At 55.5% G+C, this 19,578-nt stretch overlaps 8 protein-coding genes across 8 annotated transcripts; 3 read left to right on the top strand and 5 right to left on the bottom strand.

Moving 5' to 3' along the window:
- Window positions 1–160: 160 nt before the first annotated feature.
- On the bottom strand, window positions 161–1,962 carry IWZ02DRAFT_472307 (uncharacterized protein; the record flags this gene model as incomplete). The annotated part of the gene is made up of 10 exons (XM_066768941.1): window positions 161–201; window positions 247–462; window positions 541–644; window positions 697–725; window positions 767–927; window positions 986–1,031; window positions 1,053–1,145; window positions 1,202–1,612; window positions 1,649–1,744; window positions 1,858–1,962. The coding sequence occupies 10 exons, from the start codon at window positions 1,960–1,962 to the stop codon at window positions 161–163; spliced, it is 1,302 nt and encodes a 433-aa protein (XP_066618162.1).
- A 565-nt stretch (window positions 1,963–2,527) lies between these two features.
- On the bottom strand, window positions 2,528–4,646 carry IWZ02DRAFT_503035 (uncharacterized protein; the record flags this gene model as incomplete). The annotated part of the gene is made up of 3 exons (XM_066770320.1): window positions 4,068–4,646; window positions 2,937–3,306; window positions 2,528–2,883 (listed from the first exon to the last, which is right to left on the bottom strand). The coding sequence occupies exons 1-3, from the start codon at window positions 4,359–4,361 to the stop codon at window positions 2,528–2,530; spliced, it is 1,020 nt and encodes a 339-aa protein (XP_066618161.1). The 5' UTR covers window positions 4,362–4,646.
- Window positions 4,647–6,122: 1,476 nt separating this feature from the next.
- Window positions 6,123–7,457, bottom strand: IWZ02DRAFT_115627 (uncharacterized protein). Its single transcript, XM_066761425.1, has 2 exons — window positions 7,401–7,457; window positions 6,123–7,344 (listed from the first exon to the last, which is right to left on the bottom strand). The coding sequence occupies exon 2, from the start codon at window positions 7,095–7,097 to the stop codon at window positions 6,255–6,257; it is 843 nt and encodes a 280-aa protein (XP_066618160.1). The 5' UTR covers window positions 7,098–7,344; window positions 7,401–7,457; the 3' UTR covers window positions 6,123–6,254.
- Window positions 7,458–8,020: 563 nt separating this feature from the next.
- On the bottom strand, window positions 8,021–8,569 carry IWZ02DRAFT_386383 (putative GNAT family N-acetyltransferase; the record flags this gene model as incomplete). Its single annotated transcript, XM_066765467.1, has 1 exon — window positions 8,021–8,569. The coding sequence occupies one exon, from the start codon at window positions 8,567–8,569 to the stop codon at window positions 8,021–8,023; it is 549 nt and encodes a 182-aa protein (XP_066618159.1).
- Window positions 8,570–9,008: 439 nt separating this feature from the next.
- IWZ02DRAFT_386376 (esterase-like activity of phytase-domain-containing protein) lies at window positions 9,009–10,636 on the top strand (the record flags this gene model as incomplete). The annotated part of the gene is made up of 2 exons (XM_066765466.1): window positions 9,009–9,700; window positions 9,751–10,636. The coding sequence occupies 2 exons, from the start codon at window positions 9,009–9,011 to the stop codon at window positions 10,634–10,636; spliced, it is 1,578 nt and encodes a 525-aa protein (XP_066618158.1).
- A 15-nt stretch (window positions 10,637–10,651) lies between these two features.
- Window positions 10,652–11,327, bottom strand: IWZ02DRAFT_464386 (Cyanovirin-N). Its single transcript, XM_066768396.1, has 2 exons — window positions 11,040–11,327; window positions 10,652–10,924 (listed from the first exon to the last, which is right to left on the bottom strand). The coding sequence occupies exons 1-2, from the start codon at window positions 11,170–11,172 to the stop codon at window positions 10,737–10,739; spliced, it is 321 nt and encodes a 106-aa protein (XP_066618157.1). The 5' UTR covers window positions 11,173–11,327; the 3' UTR covers window positions 10,652–10,736.
- A 969-nt stretch (window positions 11,328–12,296) lies between these two features.
- On the top strand, window positions 12,297–13,306 carry IWZ02DRAFT_115395 (uncharacterized protein). The gene is made up of 2 exons (XM_066761424.1): window positions 12,297–12,823; window positions 12,898–13,306. The coding sequence occupies exons 1-2, from the start codon at window positions 12,402–12,404 to the stop codon at window positions 13,040–13,042; spliced, it is 567 nt and encodes a 188-aa protein (XP_066618156.1). The 5' UTR covers window positions 12,297–12,401; the 3' UTR covers window positions 13,043–13,306.
- Window positions 13,307–14,017: 711 nt separating this feature from the next.
- IWZ02DRAFT_115381 (uncharacterized protein) lies at window positions 14,018–14,783 on the top strand. The gene has a single exon (XM_066761423.1). The coding sequence runs from the start codon at window positions 14,118–14,120 to the stop codon at window positions 14,724–14,726; it is 609 nt and encodes a 202-aa protein (XP_066618155.1). The 5' UTR covers window positions 14,018–14,117; the 3' UTR covers window positions 14,727–14,783.
- Window positions 14,784–19,578: the final 4,795 nt, after the last annotated feature.

Below are 19,578 nucleotides of genomic sequence, written 5' to 3'. Positions count from 1 at the left end.
TATTCACAAAATCCCTCAAAACCCTCGCAAAATTCACCTGCGCCTCCCCCTGCCCTTCCCTCCCCTCTCCCCAAGCACCCCAATCAACCACAAACCCTCCCCCCACCTCCTCTCCCTGACGTCCCTCCTCCATACACAACACACCCCCGCCCTCAACGTCTTACTCAATCCATTTCCCGGAAACGCCACCAGTCTCAAAACCTCTGCTCCCGTCTTCCCAACCCCGCTCACAACGCCCATGCCTACGCGGATCCCATCTCCTAGTCTCAATGACAATCTGATGCGGCGCGTACGGCTGGAAATGCTTGCGATTCAGATCGAGTCGCGAGGCGACGAGGCCAGCGGCCAACTTGCTGAGACGTATGCGCGTCTTGCCCTTCTTGCAGACCCAAAAGGCCAGCCGGTTGGGGATGAGGTCGCACGGGTTGCGCTCGAGCGGGAGGTGCGCGTGGAACGTATCGGCTGCGTTTTTCACGCCATTCTTCTAGTGCATTTTCGCTGCGATATCTTGTGCTGCGGCTGAGGCGTCGGGCGTCAGACAGTAGGTGATGGCTTGGGTGAGGTTTTGCGAGTCGAGTTGGCGGTGCGGGATAAGGGATGGACCGGCGCCCTCGGCGGCCACCATGTCACCCCAAAAGGGTTGACTGCTCGTCATCAGCCATGACCTCCCTGTTCTCATATAAATTGCAAATTCACTCTCCAAAGAACGGCACAATCGTCGTCGGCTTGCCATGCAACAACCCAAAAGCCGCGGTCCCCGCCCCACCGTGATGGCCCCGAGCGGCAGCGCCGTCATGCAGGCCGGATCATCAAGAATGATGCTGCCGAAGCTAATATAGACCGTCGGCGGGCCGGCGTGCAGAAAGAGTTCGAGATTTGGCGGCGGTGTGCGTGCTGGTGGGTCGCGGAAGAAGAAGCTGCAGACATCTGGCAGAGTCAAACGGTCAGTCAATGAACAATGCACAGAGAGTGATTCCTCACTTACCAATATGCGGCTGCCAGTCGGCGGGCTTGGGCATCAGGGCCAGCGACTAGAAATACGTAAACGGGACCTTGAGCGTCTTTGCCAGATTGGGGCCCTCAGTAATGGGAATGGGCTCCAAATCAATGCTCACACGCCACTTGTTGATGACATCGCCAAGCCCCTGCCAGGTCAGAACCCCGACAATGCCTTACGAAATGTAGTTTGCCAGCCGCCTACCCGCATCCTTGCTCTAATCTTCGCCAGCGGATGCGAAACCGCACGCGTGCTCGTCCAAGGCATGGCAAATATCAAATATACGGGGACGCCGAGCTCCCCGGCGCGGTGAATGGGGGCAAAGGCGGGCGGATCGCCAATGACGAGCTCGGCCGTGAAAGGCGCGTTTGAGCGCTGGTCCGCCTCGATGCAGCTCTTCCAGCAGCCGTCCAGCATCTCGGCAATCATGACACGCTTGCAACCAATATTTCCCGACCGCAGCGCCTTTATGCCCGGGATCAAGCCTGGAATCTTGACCATGTACGCCATGAGGTCCGCCGGGTCGCAGCTGATGGGGTAGAGTTGTAGGCCGGCGCCGCGCAGGAAGTCTTCGAAGACGTTGTGCGTCGCGATGCGCACTCTGCATCTGTACTTCTAGAGCGCGTTGCCTAGCGTAGTGAAAGGCTGCACGTCACCCCGGCTTCCGACGACTTGAATCACGATGTTGAGCTTGATGTGCCAGTCTCGACGGAGGGGCTCGGCCGTCTCGCTATACGGCAGAGGCGGCTCCGAGAAGATGGAGTCAAGAGTTGAGGTCGAGATCGATGTGGCCGTCGTCTGACGCATGTCAGTGTTGCACAACGACAGCAGCATTCGCTGTTCGCCTACATACCTCTGACATCAGTATTCTCATCAGCCAGCCGCGTCGTCTCAATCGCCTTGTACGGCAGCGGCGCCTCCACAAACGGTGCCTCGTGGTATTCACTCTGGCTCTTCTCCGCCATGGTGTTGGTGGTGCGTCACGCAGTAAACAAACGCCGGCAAGCAAACAGCAGCGAATGGTAGCGAAGAAAGGAAAACGGAAGATCACGCTAAGGAAATACCAAGAGAAAACAAGCGTTTTGGAAGGAATGTAGCGACAGTTTTGTGGTGGAGGTGGTGGTGGGGCATCGTGCAGCACAACGCAGCGCAGCGCAGCGTGGCAAGATAAACCGTAGCTCGACGACGCGTCCGTCCGCCGTAAACAAAAAGGCCCATTGACAGGCTCTACGCTATTGTGGCTGCGGCGAACACTTTTTCGCGGCAGAGTATGTGGTGGGGACGGCATCCCTGCAGATGCCACGCGCTGGGTCGTGCCGACCCGGGCCGCTAGCCTTTTTCGGAACGAGGTTGGCCATTGGGAATGCGAAAAAAAATACGCCGTGTGCGAAAAGGTTTTGATTAGTCTGCTACTAGCCACTCCCTCTGAGAAATTCGATGTTTCAGTTCCGCCTCTTGCAAATGGTCGACAGCCGGCGTCTCCGCATCTCTGGGTGCCATGTTTCCTCTCCTGTGCAGCCCGTCCCGTGGCTACTCAACAATCATTGGCTCGAAGGCCTCGATGTGCTGCTTTTTGTCCTCGTCTGTCACTCCTAAGCGACTTCGAAGGTGTTCGTAGTCTAGTTCCGGATACACATGATGATAACAAACAAGCAAGGAACTGTCACAATCGACAGTGACCGAGTATTTTGTCTCAGGATCACTGTTGACAAACTTTTTGTACGTCTCTCTATGTATTGCGAATTGGAACTCAGACAGCGTGATGTCGCGAATCTCTGGCTGAGGGTGGAAGCCGAATTCAATATAGGTTGCGAAGTGGACCATGTGGAGGTTTTCAAGCGGGAGGACGGTGTCTCTGACCATCGCCGGCCGCTCATCAGAAATCGCTACATCATCATAGGGGTGACTTACCTCCGGTGACCCATGAAAGGCCAATTACACAGGTTGTAAATGACTTTCAGGGAGTCTAAGACGGCAAAGCTGGAGCATATCGTCACCTCCCTTATCCAGCTTCTCTGCTCTTGCGACAGCCCGTCGCAAAATCGGTAGAGAGCTTCCAAATTTGTGAAAGAGAAGTGGTTCTTCTTGAAGAAGAGATCCTGAGTCTCATTGTCAACAGTTTTGAATGTTTGCAAGAGACCAAGGTCAGGACTCTCTTTCGGTATTTCTTTGCAGTATTCCAGAAAGCAATCTGTCCGGTCCCAATGATATGGGAAATTCCAGGTAACATCAGTTGTCTTCATTTGCAGGAGGAATGCCGCGGTCGCCTTCATCGTCCGACGGCGGCATCTCCGAGTGTACACGACAAACTGCAGAGTATCAGCACTGTTCTTTCGACCAGAACCACGAAACGCCCACCCAAAAACAGGACACACACAGCGCCTCAACAGTCCTCCAACCCATCAGAAACTTCTTGCCAAACGTGCTCGCTGCTCATCGATATTTCTCGGCCCGGGTAGCAGACGTCTTGAACGCGAACGCTGACACTTCTTATACCCACCCCCGCGCAGTCTTGCAAGTGCAAGGCCTGCAACGGCGTCAGTAACATTTCAGAAGCGCGGTTCTCGAATGGCGCAGCTTACATGCGAGCGCTTGCTTTAAAATCTGAATCTTTTCGCGCCGAATTCTTCACTGAGAAGAGGGGTGGACGAGACGGAGAGGTGTGGTGGAAGAGAGGTGGAGAGGTAGAGGTGGTGTGGAGTGGAAGGGAAGAAGTGAGGTCGATGTAGAGTTTGGCGCTTACCGTTTCTGGAGTCTGGATGTGGCAGGTGCAGCGACGGCAGCGCAACCACATGACTAACGCTCGAGAATACAGGGGATTGAGGAGTTGATGAAGTGAATCGACTTGCAGGAAAGGAAGCTCGAGGGTACAAAGTAATTCTCAATTTGATACCTCAGAAAATCTGATATTCGGACAGTGATGATGTCTAAGCTACTTCCATATCTCCGTCTGAAAAACAACCGTCTCCCGCTCATCACCAGGTTCTCACCCCCGGCCTCAATGACCCCATAGTATTCCTCGGACTCTGCATCAAGTCTCGACACCTCTTACATCTGCATCTCTACCTACTGCATGCTTCAGCTTTGCGTCCTCCGACGAATCCCCAAGCTCTTTTTCAACTTCATAGTCATCCTCTAAGGGTTCAATCTCGTCCGAGTCCAGCCGAGGAACGAGCTTCTGGGATTCGGGCCCATGACGCCTGCACTCGTCCAAGCGTCGAAGCCACTCGTCAACAAAGATCTTCTTCTCTTCGTCCTTCAAATGCAGACGATGGGGAATGTAGTACCATTTTGCATAGCCTTTACACGTTGGGTTGTCGTGATGCCCATCCTGTTCTGCCTCGATCTTCGGATAATAATACATTCTAGCATCTACCAAGCCCCTTTCCAGGTGGCCTTGGAACCACTCTCTTGTTACATTAGTGTCCTTAGGGATAGGGATCCGAAGCGTAGAAGAGCTCGCGATACCTTTCTCGTTCGGTCTTGCGAAAAAGTGATCGTCGGGGTATTGGACGTAACAGAGGGATGCGAATTGTAATGAATCTCAAGGCGAATGTTTGTGTCCAAGGCAGATACTTGGAACAGATTGCAAGAAATGTAAGGCCTTCTAAAACAAAAGATGTTTCGTCTGAGGAAAACCATGTTTGCCTCATAGTAAATTTGGCGGCAGGATCTTAAAAGTTCTATGTTTGGCATGTCCGTCTGAGGATTATTAAGGCTGCGATGGCAGTTCCAGCTCCACTCACGATTCGCAGTGGACTGCAAGGGATGTGCTGCGCGATAGAATGGACGTACTTCGGGGAGCCTCTCCAGATTTAGCTGGAATTGGGTGAATTAGAAAATTCATCGTCCCAGCACGAGCTCATAGACAAGCAATCGAATTTCCTTTGTCAAGTCGAGGAAGCGACACGGTATTTCCACCAATTCTGGCATAGTGTACAGAGCGGGCAAGCAAGTTAGATATGTTCGGTCATTAGTGACGGCACAGGTTGAACAGGAGGCAGTGGTCGGATTAGATGCGCCTGGAAGAAGCATGTCAGCGGATTTTGTGGATGCGCGAGCGGGAGAGCATTGGCTTACCTTGCCGCGGAGCCCTCGCCTCTAGATCCCCCAAACGTGGAGTTGCCTTCTAGTCGCGCAGTCCCAGGGTTGTTACTTATGAAGCAAAGCGGAGCGTCTCGAAGTCGCTCTACGATCCGGCTTGCGAAGCAGTGAGCCCGTCCTTCGTTACTGAAAGGACAGAGAAGTCAGTAATCTGCTCGAATGATTTGGAGGGAAGCGATTCACTCACCTTATCATCATTCGCTCATCTGTCGATCCCGTCGAGGCAGGTGTGGCGCCTGGCTCACCAGAGAGAGGCGGCTGCGAGGTTGCGGTCGACTTTGCGGGATCGAAAGCTCAACGAGACAATACGACGCGTCGAACGTAAAGTCGCGCGAGTTGCGAGGGTTGCGAATATGTGGTGTCGAGAGGACGAGGTGTCGTGGTGTTGGAGAGATTCTGGCGTGGGGTGTCGATGAAGGCAGTCGCCTCCCTGCCTGGTCCTTGCCCTCCCTCACACCTCAACACGTGATTCTGCTTTGAATCCAATGGAAAAAATTTGATCGCATCGAAGATTTTGAAAAATAGAATTCCTGTTGGCTTACGCGTATCTCGATCTGGGATAATATCAAATGGCACTCTTCGAGTTTCTGCAAAAGAAACGCGAAATCGCTACCACCATTCCCAGCCCCTGAAATGCAAATTCCGCTCTGCCACCTGTATTGAAGTTCAAAAGCATTACTTGATCCTTTTTGCATGACATGAGGGCATGTGAGATCCTCATACTGACCGACAGTTGACTCCAGCGTGTAGCCGCGCCAGGGCAAAGCCTCATTCCCTCAAGACTCCAGTTCTCCAGATGGAGCAAAACCATTGAGAATGATACTTGTCGGCTAGACATGTCTTTCAAAGCAAAGAAAGCATCGAGGCAAAGCTGCTGGCCCATACTCATGAGCCTTCCTGCTGGATCGCCCGCCGCTCGAAAAGCAACATCGAAACTTGTCAACACTTGTCAACATAAGTCTGTTTCTCGGCTTCGGTCAATTACAGTAACTTGACGACACAAGCATCAATTCACTGTAGCCTTCCGCGCTGGAATCCGCCATTGTCAAGCTGCTTCGCGAAAGGCTCCTCAGAATGCTCATCTTCAAAAGTTACCCGTCCTTGTAAGGGTTGTAACGTGAAGCATGAGCCCGACCGCCACATGGGGATCATCTCAATCTTCTCGGCCTTCCGAGTCACCCTCGTTTTCATCGTCCCTCTTGCCGTCCTGCTCCTCCTTTAATTTTTGCTCCTTTAGCTCCTCGGCCAGACGGCGTCGAAAGCCCTCGATGTAGATTTTCTTGTGCTCCTCAGTCAGTGAGAAAAATTCAAGCTCTTCCTGGATGGATCGATGCTTGTCTCCGGACTTGGTGCTATCAATATATAGTATGGGCTTTCCTTCTCGCGCATAGGTATCTGCTTCTGTCTTGATTTCGATATCATCAACCAAAATTTCGAATTTGGTGAAAGGGGTGGAGTGAATCAGGAGCCGGAATAAGTCTGGAATGGCGTGGACTGTCTCGGGTGATAGGGGGGCCTGATAGCCGTCATTCCACCAAACAGGGCCTTCGCCACTAAAGCCGCAGGAGCAGCTGCTGTCGTAGAAAACACGCGTGATGAAGTGCACACTGGCCAGGCTGGGAAGAGGTTGGGCACAGATGTCATACCAGTGGGAAAGGGTCCCAAAGCCATCCACTTCGGCGCGGAGGACGATTGTGAGAAATCTGATCCAAGAGGTCTGCATTGGACAGAGGATGTCGCGGAAGAAGGCGACGTAGGGCCTTCCGCTCAAGGAGGCGAAGACATTCCTCTTGAATGGAATTTCTCTGGACTCTTGGTAAATTTGCTTGCAAACCGTCACCAGACTGAGGTCAAGCTCGGGCGAGTCTGGATGTGGTGGAAAGCCCGGCGCCTGTGCCACGGGCTGCTGGAAATCCGAGAGCAAGTTGAGATGATTTTGCGGTTCGATCAGGCCGAACCCCATCCGGGGCGCAGAGAAGAAAAAGCGTCTTCCCATATCCCATCAGTAGACGGAATGGTAGTAGCCCAGGTTGACGATGCGTCTAGCAAAGGTGAATTTGTAAATAAGAAGCCGTACTTGGGCAGATCAAGGAATCGAAAGATCTGATGGGAGTGATGTCGACTTCTGGAGCGTCGTTCTTGGCAGTCGTCCTTTTCGGGATCGTACAAATCGTTTTCCACGTCCACGAACCGATGTACGTGATCTCTCCACGCGCCCCGTTTGTAGTAGGCTTCCTGTCAGGCTTGGAGTGTCAGTACATTTTGACTGTGGGTTGCATGATGCTTGCAGGTGGCACACCATCATAGCCGGGAAATCTCCCGCGTCCCCGTTCGACATTGTGGAGAAGAGAGCAGTAGATCAAAGGCGACTGCACCGTCAAGTACTCATTGCTTCTTCAAAGGCAGTTGCTAATTTTGAGAAAACGGAGCGAAATGCCTGGATTGACGAGGCGCAAGAAACAGCGTGAGGCGCCTCTTGAAGCAGCAAGCGGCGAGTCAGTGAGCGGCGAGACAGGCGTAAGAAGTGGGAAACAGCTGGCGAAGAGCGACAGCAAGAAGAGACACGAGCTGCCAGGCGCAGCAATGGAGAGCAAAGGTGGTTAGGAAGAAGAGGGAAGAAGTAAAGGATGAGAGGAAGTTGATGGTGTTGAGTCGACACTGGGGAAGGAGCAAAAGGCGCTAACCCGATTCGGACCATCCCGTTGACCACCACTGTTGATTCAACCACCACACATGCGCCCTCTACAACTCTACCTCGTCTATGATGCCGTTGAATTTCTTTGCTTGCCTCCGGTCAGTAGGACTTCGCCATGGTTTTGGAAGCATTCTTACCAGGTTTACTCCATCCTTTCTTGCGCGAGCAGATGCAGCTTCTAACTAAAGGTAGACCCCTTGAATCCTCTATTGCAACGGCCAGCCTCAGCCCTCGAGAAGACAGTTCATGAAAATGGTGCCCTCCAAATCCGTCTCGTAGTACTTCTCGGCCAACACAAAGCCCTCTCGGGCGTACAGCTTGATGGCGCCCTGCATATGCGGCAGCGTATCCAAGCGGACCTCGTCATAGCCCTCCCGACGGGCAACGTCCATGACAGCGCTCACGAGGGCCGAGCCAACGCCCAGCCCACGCGCCGCAGGCAGCGTATACAGACGCTTGACCTCGGCGACCCTCGTCATCTTCGGCACGGCGCCATTGCCGCCATTTCGGGCGCGATAGTCGGCTACGACGCCGCTGATGTCGCGCAGGCCGATGCAGCCAACGACGTCGCCGGTGGAGGTCAGAGAGGCCAGGAACAGCTCGCCGCCGGCCGCTGTGGCGTATTTGCCGGGGAGTGAGGCGAGCTCGGCGTCAAAGTCTTGGTAGGTCAGGTCGACGTTGAGCCACTCGTGATAGGCGCGGAAGAGGGTGGCGGCGGCTGAGAGGTCGCGGGGGGAGCGCGCGGGATGGATGCTGAAGGTGGGGGAAGGCATTAAGACGGTCATTTCCAGTGAAGAGGAGGACTACATGGCGCAGAATTCGGAGGGAGAATGGAATATACGCATTCAGATTCGCGTCTGGAGAGTCTTCACGCCCTTCAAATGTCTTAAGAAAAAAGTCGTGGCCGGCTTGTCGACCTCAACACCACGACTTGGCCACATCCACCTCCATCTCAGCCGCAACGAGACACGACACCGCCGCCCCCACGCCTGCCGACGACTAAAGCGCATCCGACGTTGGAAAGTATGCTGAATCGCCTGGCCGTCGCCTATTTGCCCATTCGCACACCCTGGCTCCTGCGTACCTGGACATTGCCCACAGCCAATGTCGACCTCAGCTGAGATGCCGTCATTCCTCCTGTCGACATGTACCTCTTAAGCGCTGAATGCCGTGAGGTTTGCTTTGTTCCGCCAAGTACCGCCCCGTTTCGCGATGCTGACATATTTCGTTTCAGCACTCGCGCTCGCAGGCTGCTGCTACTCGGCCGCCCCCGTCAACACGACCACCTGCGCCGGCCAGATCTACACCTACAGCTACCTCGCCGGCTTCGGCACTGTTTCTAGCTCCGCACGCGACAAGTACGGCGACACGCTCGGCAGCTTGGGGTCTGCCGTCGCCCTCGAACCCGGCAGCTGGACCTACTCGGCCTCGTCCAACACCTACAACGGCGTCTTGTGGACGCAGCCGGACCGCGGGTGGAACACAAATGGCACGCTCAATTACAACCCGCGCATCCACAAGTTTGCCGTCTCCTTTTCGCCCAACACCAGCGCCGACGCTGCGCCGCCGAACCTGCGCTTCGAGTACCTCGATACGATACTGTATGCGGCGCCGGATGGGCAGCCATTGACGGGCTTGGATGCTGACGCAGAGGGCAAAATATCTTTCCCCGATTTCCCCGATCTCCCCGTCTCGACGTACAGCGGCGATGGCTTTGGGCAGAGCGGCAGCGGCGGACGACGCGTGCCGGTAGACGCCGAAGGACTTGTATTGGCGTCGGACGGCGGGTTCTGGGTCAGCGACGAGTACGGTCCGTACATTTACAAATTCTCGTCCGAAGGGCAAATGGTCGAAGCCATTCGGCCGCCGGACGCCTTTATACCCATCCGCAACGACAGCGAGAGGTATCTATCACGTGCCCTTCCTGCTAGAAATCATCGCTGACAAGATCCAGTTTCTCCGCCGACTCGCCTCCCCTTTACGACCCGGCCCTCTCCCCCGCCCCAGCCGACCCCTCCTCCGGCCGCGCAAATAATCAAGGCTTCGAAGGCCTCACCCTCTCCCCCGACGGCCGCACGCTCTCGGCGCTGCTGCAGTCCGCGCTCATCCAAGACGGCGGCACCTCTAAAAAAACATCACGCCATGCTCGCCTCTTACAGTACGACATAATATGCTCCTTCTCGCCGCAGCTGGTGGGCGAGTTCGTCGTCCCTCTGCCACTCTACACGAACAGCGAGGGCAAGCAGCGAGTTGCGGGCCAGAGCAGCATCCTCGCGCTCTCGGACACAACTTTTTTGATACTGGCACGGGACTCGGGAGCCGGACGGGGCCAGGACGAGACGGAGTCGCGGTACCGCCACGTCGACGTTTTTGACATTGCTGATGCCACGAATCTGCTTGATTTGGACGACGTTGATGGCGTGGGCGAGTCTGTTTTGGCGGGTGGGGGCGGGGAGGACGAGGACGATGATCTGAGAAGTGGCATCGTAGCAGCAGAATACTGTCCCTGGCTCGACTACAACGTCGCAACGCAACTCGCGCGCTTTGGTCTGCGCAACGGCGGCGAGGATGACGCTGCGTTGTTGAGCGAGAAGTGGGAGAGTTTAGTTATTCTACCCGTCCTCGAGGGAGACGATTCGGATGGCGAGCGAAGCGAGCTAGAGGGGGACGGTGGGGAAGATGGAGGAGATGGTGGGGGTTGTCCAGTATACATCCTCTCCCTCAGCGACAACGACTTCATCACACAATCCGGCTACCTCGACAACGGCTCCTTCCAATACGCCGACGAAAGCGGCGCCAGCATCGACACGCAGGCGCTTCTATTCCGCGCCGTCACATAGCTAGGGAGCTAAAGGTAGCTTCAAATCCATGTATTTCTCATTTTCTATCCCCCTGATTGTTCTTCCCTTTCCTCCACAGTCCGGTCGGTCCGTTCCCTCTCTAGGTGTAAACGAACCGCCCATCATGGTTCTCAATCCTCTCGGCCAGATTGACATCGCGGCTGAACTCCTCGCCATCGATGGACCGCAGGAAAGCACGCATGACGGGGACTTGGCCGCCGCCTTCGATGCTGAAGGTCACGTTTTCGGCGCTGTGGCTGAAGTTGGCGCCGTCCCAGTGGATCATGCCTAGAGCGAGCGAGGACGAGGCGTTAGCTGAGTCTGAGTGAGGGAGGCGGGGACGAGGCGTATGCCGAGTCGAAGCCTGAAAAGGGGGAGGAGGGAGCAGAGGGGGCGGGCATACCATCCTGATTCCCGAGGTGGTTATCGAGGTCGATCTCGGCGTCGTTCCATTCGCCGGACTCGGTCTGCAGGCGGGCGCGGAGGATGTGATTGTCGTCGATGCGGATGTCTTCGGCGGAGAGGTGGAAGGACATTTTGACTGCTTTGTTCTTTGGGTTTGTTTTGGGGGGGAGGGCGGTGGTAGGTGTGGGTTTTGGGGAGGGGAAATGATAGGGATGGATGAGGGAGGGAGGGATGGAGGGGTTTATGTAGGTATGTATGCTCGTGATGGGGATGGAGCAGTAGCCAGGGAGGGAGCACAGGTGAGTGAGGTGAGTGGACCAGGGCCACGAGGGGCCCGTAGCTCCCAGTCCTCATCCATCCCTCTATGTGCTCAGGGACATACGGCATCCAACCAACTCACCCACCCCGCTGACGCAATAAACGCCACGGGGTCTTCCGTCTGTCTCGTTTCGTTTCTGCTTGCTCCCATCCTATCCATCCATTTTTCGTTCTGCTTCAAACAATGCTACTGTCTGTGATGATGAAGATTGGTTTGGTTTCAACCACCCTCGTCCATCCACTGGCGAGCGTGAACGTGGACATCAACTCTGAGCGCAACAACAGGATGATTGGCAACGAGGGGCAACCAACGAAACAAGCATCCATGTGCAGACACCTGGCACTGTTCGTATATAGCCTTCCAGAAGCTCAGCAGCCCCTGCAAACACACGATCAACGTCGGCAGCCATCAATAATGGACTAATTGATGGACAGGAGACAACCCCCCCTCCCCTCCCCCAACGCAGATCACCTCGCTCATCCAACCATCGTCCCAATTCGCTCACGGTCTGTAGTCTGCAGATGACGAGCTACACACATACTGACCCTCGCCATGTCTTTCCCCGCGAGCACAATTCAGGGTGCGGTGCCACATGCCACATTTCTTGGCCAGCTAGCTAGGCGCGGCCGGCCGGCCGGCCCGGCTCGCTCCACGGCGGTGGCTCACCTTGGGACTGGGTTCGTTTTCAGGGCCGCTGGCTGCTGCTGCTACTCTCCTGCTACACACTGCTGGCGGTGGCGCGGTAGGAGTGAATGGTGTGGTGGAATGGAATGGAATGGATTGGATCATTGGATGACGGTGACGATGAAGGTGGGACACTGCGGTGGCTGAACGGATTGGGGTGGGAGCTATGACAATTTTTCGAGCGAGGGGCAGCCGGGCAGGGCAGGGCAGGGCAGAAGGGAGGAAGCTCTGGCCACTTGAGGAGAGAGGGAGTACGAAAGAGGGGTTGGGTACGAGAGCGTTGCCTGTCTGGCCTGTGTCATTCGTACTGCTGTTTGGCGGGAAAGGGGCGAGGGGCGATGGTGATGGTGTTTTACCATGCTCCTCTTTCCCCTCCTTTTTTTTTTTTTTTTTTTTACTTTCTTTTTTCCTCTTGCTGTTGTCGTCGTTGTTTCGATGGACTGGACGGGCGTCAACACAACAACGGCGTCAGGTGACCAGACCGGTCCATCGACCTGTCCATCTGTTTGTCTGCCCCACATGGTATCACTGCCCCTCGTCAATCCAACCCCCGGCACCGCATCCACCGGCCAGGCAGCTCACGGCGACGGACCTGCAGACGCCAAGACCTGCTTTTCGTTGTGGACACGGTACCTTGTGCAAAGCTACGAATTCTTCTGTCGACCCTGCGTGGTTTGCTCATTGGTTGCTATGGAGGAACGGACTGCCTGCCCCTGCGCCGCGCTAGGCGTACGGACACGGATGGATGGGAAGAATGGCTGCGCCTCGTCGAAATCAAGGTGTGTGGCGTCATCATTGTGCCATTGCTTGTTGTCTGAGCCACGATGAATGGGGCTCATGTGTGTCGGCAAAGGGCTGTCATCGGAATCTTCCATTGCGTCTCTTTCACGATTTGTCCAGTCCAGTCCAGTCCAGTCCGGTGGGTGGTCGGCGAGGGGGAATGCGAGCCTCAGGCTGCGACCAAGCGGCCGTGGCCGGCGCTTCCGGCGCGGCGTTGACGAAGGAACAGGGCAGAGTAGAGGTTTAACGCCTTTGCTTCTCGCGATGTTTTTGATGCGAAAGGGATGCTGTCGTGTCAACCGGCGACTGATGTGGACGGCAAAGGCCGATGGATCACAGGTACGGACTTGTCTGCTTGCTCCCAACTCTGCACTGCCGCAAGTCTTATTTCGCGTCTTGGAGATTTTTCTTGTCGTCTATTTCGTTAAACTTTTTGCTGTCGCGCCGGTCGGTCGCTGCTGTTGGATGCACCCCAGCAACTGTATCGACATGAAGTGCACCATTTGCCTGTCCAGTCCAGCTCAACACCACCACGACCACCAAGTCAACGCATGACTCTCCAACGTCCGTCTTTCCAGACTCTATAATCACGACCATCCCTTTTTGAATTTATTTAATTTTTTTGGTTTTGGTTTTTTAATATTATTATTTTCCCGGCCCCCCACAAAATGTAGTGAACCACGTCCGATAAATCCCCCTCCCCAACACAACAACCTCGCCTCGAACCACCCCTCTCCGGACCCACATGGCGCGCCCGACGATACCTCGAGTCGCGGGTCCACAGGGTCGACGTTCAAAGTTGCAAATCGCCGGGCGGCCGTACGCCGTGCGCTGCCCTTTTCGGCGCGTCTTGCATCGCGCGTGCGTGCGCGGTGAGGAGGACAAAAGGGTCGGGTGGCGAGCCGCAGCGCAGGGCGGGAGATCGACCCGTTCTACGTCACCAAGTCTCACACCTTTCTCATTCCTTTTTTGCTTTTTGATTTGCGGTGGTTTTGCGTTGTTGTCCTTGTTCGAGCGCAAAGCTGCAGTCGCCCGTCACTTGCTCTCCACCCTTCCAGTCCAGTCTGCCTTAGGTGCCTTACCTCGTTCCTGACTCGAGCTCTGCCTGCCTCGACGCGATATTCCTCCGAGCCCTTCTCCTCGTCTCGTCTCGTCTCGTACTGTGTGGGTGGACATGTATCCGACCGACTGCCACCGCTGACGTCACTTCGCTTTTCCACCGCCCCGTTGCGCCACGCCCGCCCGCCAGCCACAGCCACCGCATCTTGACTGCCAGACATTTGTCCTTAGAGGATGCGGCGGCGGGATGCAAGTCATGTTGCGACGTTTGAAGTTGCGGGGGCTGGCGGCGAGAGGGGCCAGGGGTGCAATGGAGTGGAGTGGATGAGGCGTAGGCGAGTGAGAATCGAGATTCATGCAAGAGATGGTGGTGGAAGGGGAGGGAAGTCCTGTCGAGATGTGGGGAGACTCGAGAAGAGGATACGGCGGGCGATTTGCTTCGGATGGGAAATCAGACTGCGCTGCGCTGTTGAAGTCATCTTCTGCGCGTTGTCGCGCAGACCACGAGGAAACGAAACAATACTTGCCGACTTCGTCGTAAATAGACACTCAACAAATCTTCTCTTCACCCTTCGTCAGCCTCGCGAGCCCCATATACCCATGCATCTGGACCACCAGCACCAGAGCCAATGCCCCCTATCTCACACCTACAAGGCCTCGCATCCTGTCCAACCAACCAACCAACCAACCACACCCCCTGTCTCATCCACCAAACGCCACAGAAAGCTGACTCCACCGCATTATTGCAAACACGGAGTAGAGTCATTCAGCGACGTGCGAAGTTGCGGCCACACCTACCGCGCGCGGTTAGCAACGGCGTGGAGGATGTGCATGCCGGTCTGACGTGGCTTGGGTGGCACAGTAGTCTCAGAGATAAGTGAAGAAAGAGGGAAAGGGGGATCGAGATCGATGGAGTGGAGTCGGAACTGTTGTTTGGCTGGGTGGTTGGGTGGCTGCTTACTTGTCTTGCCTGCGTTGCTGTTTTACTAGTCTCGTCTCTACTCTTCTTCTTCTCCTTCTTCTTTGCTCATGTCCGTTCACCTTCCTCTCGTCGAGGCATCTCATTCTCCGCTGGCGGAGGCTGCTGCTTGATCGGATCGGACCCCGAACAAACTGTGCCAACTGTGCCAACTGTGCCACACTGACCCACTGCATCCCCGCTCTCCGCGGGTACACCCGCCCGTCCGCCCGCCTATTCCCGGTGTTGCAACAGTGGATACGAATCGAATCGATACAACGGGAGCGCGTGCACCGGACTTGCTGGGAGACTGTGTTTCTCCCGTCGTTTGAGGCAGAGTGGGAGAGTGACGGAGAGGGAGAGAGGTGAGTGGCTCTTCGTTGTAGGTCGCCTGTCTTTGCAGTATTTGCTGCAATGATTTCCTTGTCTTGTTTCATCGAGTGCTTTGTCTGCCCAGGGTCTTTTCTCCTTTCTCAACGGTACTGGATGCGATCGACTGCTTGTTTGCTTTATTCCGACCACGTGTTTGCGGTGAGCTTGCACGCTTCTTGAGCATGAAGCGCGCTTGGATACCTACCTGTAGATTCCGGCCATGGAGCTGTCGTCATGCAAGGAGAGGGATGACGATAGGAAGGTAAGATGACTATGTTTCTCATTCTGTTCTCCTATTTCTCTTGACTTGTTGGGTGATGATTACCATGGCCACTTTGCTTCGCCAGTCGTCCAAACTTACCAGCCCGTTCTTTGCGCTCTCTTAACTCTATTCTTTCTTCTACTCAAGCCTCAATCTTCATCTACAATGTGCCGCTCGCTTTTGTGGAGTACGGCAGCGAGGCACTTGTGCATCACAAATCGACGAGGGCGCGGCTCTTCGGCCTCGTTGCCGTCGACAGCTGCAGCGGGAAACCCGCCAAAACCTCTTCCCGGCATCCGTAATCCGTGGACGCGCTCGTGGGTCAAGAATCAAGATACTTGATTACATCAGCGCTTTGGCTTTGAAAAATTGAGCGGCGAGCAGGGCGGCAAGTACCTCTTGATCTGAAAGAGAATAAAAGCTAAACAGCAGGACGAAGGAGGTCGAGATTGCCTTGGATGCATTGGCAGCTCTGCCATGCGGGGCGCGAAAAGAAAAAGGAGAAGCCAAAGACATTCCATCATCATGGGCAAGTATTCCAGCACAAAAAACACCACTCACCACTCACCAAGCATGCCCCCATCCAACCAATTAGCAAAACAACCAATCGGTCCGCCTCCAGTCGCCGACCGACCGGCATGCTGAACACATCCTCGGCTACCAACGAACCGAACAACCGACCAACCGACCGAGCGGGAAAAAAATTGCAACTTCAAACGTCGTGCCACGCGCTTGGCGAGAGGGCCTTTGTGGTCGCGACCGAAGTCTCCGGCGCCATGGCGTCAGCCGTCGGCGCGCCGCGGCGTAGCGTGGGGACAGGTACCAGATTTGGTAGACACCAGTCGCGAATGGGAGACGAGGGAGAGGGGAGGCTGGTCTACAGATGCGTGCGTGGTGTCTGTCCATATTTTTTGTCCAGGATTTGATGGTGATGACGATGTTGGGTTGCTATTCTCTCGGCCCTCTTTTCCATCAGTCTTGTCTGTCCACCGACCCAACACAACACATAAACACTGGGTAGTAGCTCGGCGATAGACACAAGAGCAGCATCGTCGGACTCACCGCGGTCTCGCCTTATTCCCGCGCTCTCCATTCCCCATCCGGTATCCCGGCAACACCTCGACCCCTTGGACCCTCTCCATCATCACGCCACCACCAGTACTCGCTCGGCTCTGCCCAGCTCCCATCTAACCGCATACGACCAACTTCAAACGTCGCATTTGCTGCTTGGCCGCCGCCTAACCTGGACGCAGTCGTTTTGGAACCAACTTTGAACGTCGTGTTCACTGCTTGGCCGCTTGGCTTGGCTCGCCGCGGCGACGGCGGCTGTTCGTCGGGTGCAGACTTTTTTTTTTTTTTTTTTGGAAATGCAGTGATGGTCCGCTTGGTGGGAGAAAGTCTGTTTGTTCGGAAAGGGGTGGTTTGCATTTCGTGATATCTATGTCCTGTTTCGAGTCACAGCCACTGTTGGATACTCGACGTATGACTGTCTATCTATCTTGTTCCGTTTCTCCATCACCATTCTTCCCACCGTCCCTCCCGCCCTTCTATTTTTCAACAACACCTCCTCCCGCCGAGCGTCTGAGTATTGACAGGAGCATCAAGTGCGCGCGCAAGCCGACAAGTCACATAGCGGGTGATGCCGTGTTCAGTGGAGAAACGCTGGCTCAGGCGAGCGTTGCTGAAGGACTCCAGGTGAGTCGAAGAGACCACCAAATTGGCTCAATGCCATGGACAGGAGCATCAAGTGTGCGCGCAAGCCGACAAGTCACATAGCGGGTGATTCCGTGTTCAGTGGAGAAACGCTGGCTCAGGCGAGCGTTGCTGAAGGACTCCAGGTGAGTCGAACAGACCACCAAATTGGCTCAATGCCATGGACAGGAGCATCAAGTGTGCGCGCAAGCCGACAAGTCACATAGCGGGTGATTCCATGTTCAGTGGAGAAACGCTGGCTCAGTCGGAGGGGCCGCAGAGGAGGACTCAGAGCGTTGGCATGTTCAGTCCCCCTCCGCGGTCGAGCGTTGCTGAAGGACTCGAGGTGAGTGGAACCGCCGCGAGCGACGACGCCGTTGTGGGCAACGAAGCGACAGCAGAGGAGGACTTGGGCGCTTTGGCGCGTTCTGTCCCCCTCTGCGGTCAAGGACGAGAATCCATCAAACTGGCCCAATGCCATGGACAGGAGCATCAAGTGCGAGCCGACGCATCATTAGAGTCGTGGACGCAAACCCGGACGCAAAGAGTGACGTCGTCCTTGGTGGACTCAAGATGAGTCAAACCGCCGCGAGCGAGGACGCTGTTGTGGGCAACGAAGCGGCAGACGAGTACTTGGAGGTTTGGCGCTTTCTGTCCGACCTTTACGACCGAGAACGAAGAGACCATCAGACTGGCTCAACGCCTTGGATAGGAGCATCAAGTGCGATTAGAAGCGTCATAAGAGTCGTGGAGGCGAACGATAGCGCTGGCTGAGGCGAGCGTTGCTGAAGGACTCGAGGTGAGTCGAACTTGGGAGATGATCAAACTGGCTCATCGCCTTGCTTGTCAAACTGCACAAAAGCAATGGGCATGCCACAGTCGCGCTTCAGCTTGATGAAGCACTTGCCGAAACGAGGCAAGGCCTCAGAGGTTAACACGAGTTTCGTCCGCAAGACCGTTGGAAGACGCGCTTTGCCTTTGCTTCGGCACCCCCCTTGTCTCGTAGGACCTGGATCTCATGGCCTTGAGCAAGGCGCTTCCAGCATCTTAGGGCGAAGTTCGTCACCCAAAGAACTTTGCCGCGGCGGCCGTGGACCCATGCCACCCTCCCTGCCGTACTGCTTGCCGTTGCTAAATGCAAGCATGCCATTGGGGTTTGCAGCGCTGTTGCGGTCCTGGACGTGACGCGGGAACATCATCAACCATCGAAAGTGCTGCTCGCCGGCCGCCTCAAGGTGGACCTTGGTGGGTCCCCATGAGACGTCGACGGCAGCAACTTTATCCAACCACGAAGGGGTTGGATTAGGTCGGGAGCATCAAGCATGAGCCAGGTGGAGCATGATTCTGGGGGACTGGAGGGCTATGTTGACTTTTTCCCCTCGCAGTCCCCGCGCCTGGCATTTCTTCGAGTTCATCGCCGAGGCAAAGTTAACGAAGACATAGCCGATGTTGAAGCTGTAGCCGACGTTGAAGTCATTGCAGAACCTGCACAGGAAAAGGCATAGCCCTCGTTGAAGCCGTTGCGGAAGTCGTCTTGTGGTCCGCGTGGTTTTTGTTGACTGCAACGAGTAAAATGGGTTGAACGGCGGGAGCCGTGCCGTTGAGAGACAAGTCATTCTCGAATGGAATGATGGAACTGGTAACAGGAGTCGTGTCCTGGCCACCCCCGCCGTCCCGTTGCTGTAGAAGTCATTCTCGAAGGGACGGCAGGAGTGGTAATGGGTGTAGTGTCTTGTCCCTTGGATGAGGGCGAAGACAAAGAGAAAGGTGGGTGCGCAATCCTGGCGCACCCGTCCATCTTTATAGATGGAAATGGGCAGGAGCACCAAGAGTGACACTAGTCCTGTTTTGTGCCGCCGTCCAAGTCCTGATGTTCAGCATGGACATTGGACAGCGGCATTCGGCTGGCGATCTTCACTCGCTGCCCCCGTCCAAGTCCTGCGGTTCAGAATGGACATTGGACGAGGCAGCAGTTGTGAGAGGGCGTTTGGGCTGTGGCAAAGCATGCCAGGCGGAAACAGACGGCCCTCATGCTCATCAAGAAACTCAAGCGCCGATAATAGGCCTCAGCAACGCTCTCCTCGTTCAAGTTCGCGTTGGCCGCCGTCCAAGTCCTGGATTCCAGTGCGGACATTGAACAGCGGCAGTCGGTTGGCGATCTTGACTCGCTGAGTTTGCGGCCAAGTGTTCACTCAGGAATAACAGCGCCGAACAATAAGCCTCAGCAACCCTGTCATAGTCGAGATTGTCTTGGGCTGTCGTCATCTTGAAGGTGTCGATGACGGCGGCATGACAGCGCACATCCAGACGCGAGCGCATCATGGGACAGGTGAATTGATTGACGATCAAGCGATTGAAGCGAAACTGGTGGAATGTCGGAGGGACACCCGGTATTGGCGGGGCTGACCCGT

The sequence above is a fragment of the Phyllosticta citriasiana genome (genome assembly GCF_038021145.1).
Source record: "Phyllosticta citriasiana strain CBS 120426 chromosome Unknown IWZ02scaffold_19, whole genome shotgun sequence".
Taxonomy (NCBI): domain Eukaryota; kingdom Fungi; phylum Ascomycota; class Dothideomycetes; order Botryosphaeriales; family Phyllostictaceae; genus Phyllosticta; species Phyllosticta citriasiana.
Note: the sequence above shows the minus strand (reverse complement) of the source record. Positions and strands in the feature narration are given on the sequence as shown.

Coding starts and splice junctions, on each gene's coding strand:
- IWZ02DRAFT_464386 (XM_066768396.1), bottom strand. CDS start 11,172: ATGTCCTTCCACCTCTCCGCCGAAGACATCCGCATCGACGACAATCAC. Junction 10,925..11,039: donor CCACCTCGGGAATCAGGATG/GTATGCCCGCCC, acceptor CGCTCGCTCTAG/GCATGATCCACTGGGACGGC.
- IWZ02DRAFT_115627 (XM_066761425.1), bottom strand. CDS start 7,097: ATGGGAAGACGCTTTTTCTTCTCTGCGCCCCGGATGGGGTTCGGCCTG.
- IWZ02DRAFT_115395 (XM_066761424.1), top strand. CDS start 12,402: ATGCTCCTCTTTCCCCTCCTTTTTTTTTTTTTTTTTTTTACTTTCTTT. Junction 12,824..12,897: donor TGCGCCTCGTCGAAATCAAG/GTGTGTGGCGTC, acceptor GTGTCGGCAAAG/GGCTGTCATCGGAATCTTCC.
- IWZ02DRAFT_115381 (XM_066761423.1), top strand. CDS start 14,118: ATGCGGCGGCGGGATGCAAGTCATGTTGCGACGTTTGAAGTTGCGGGG.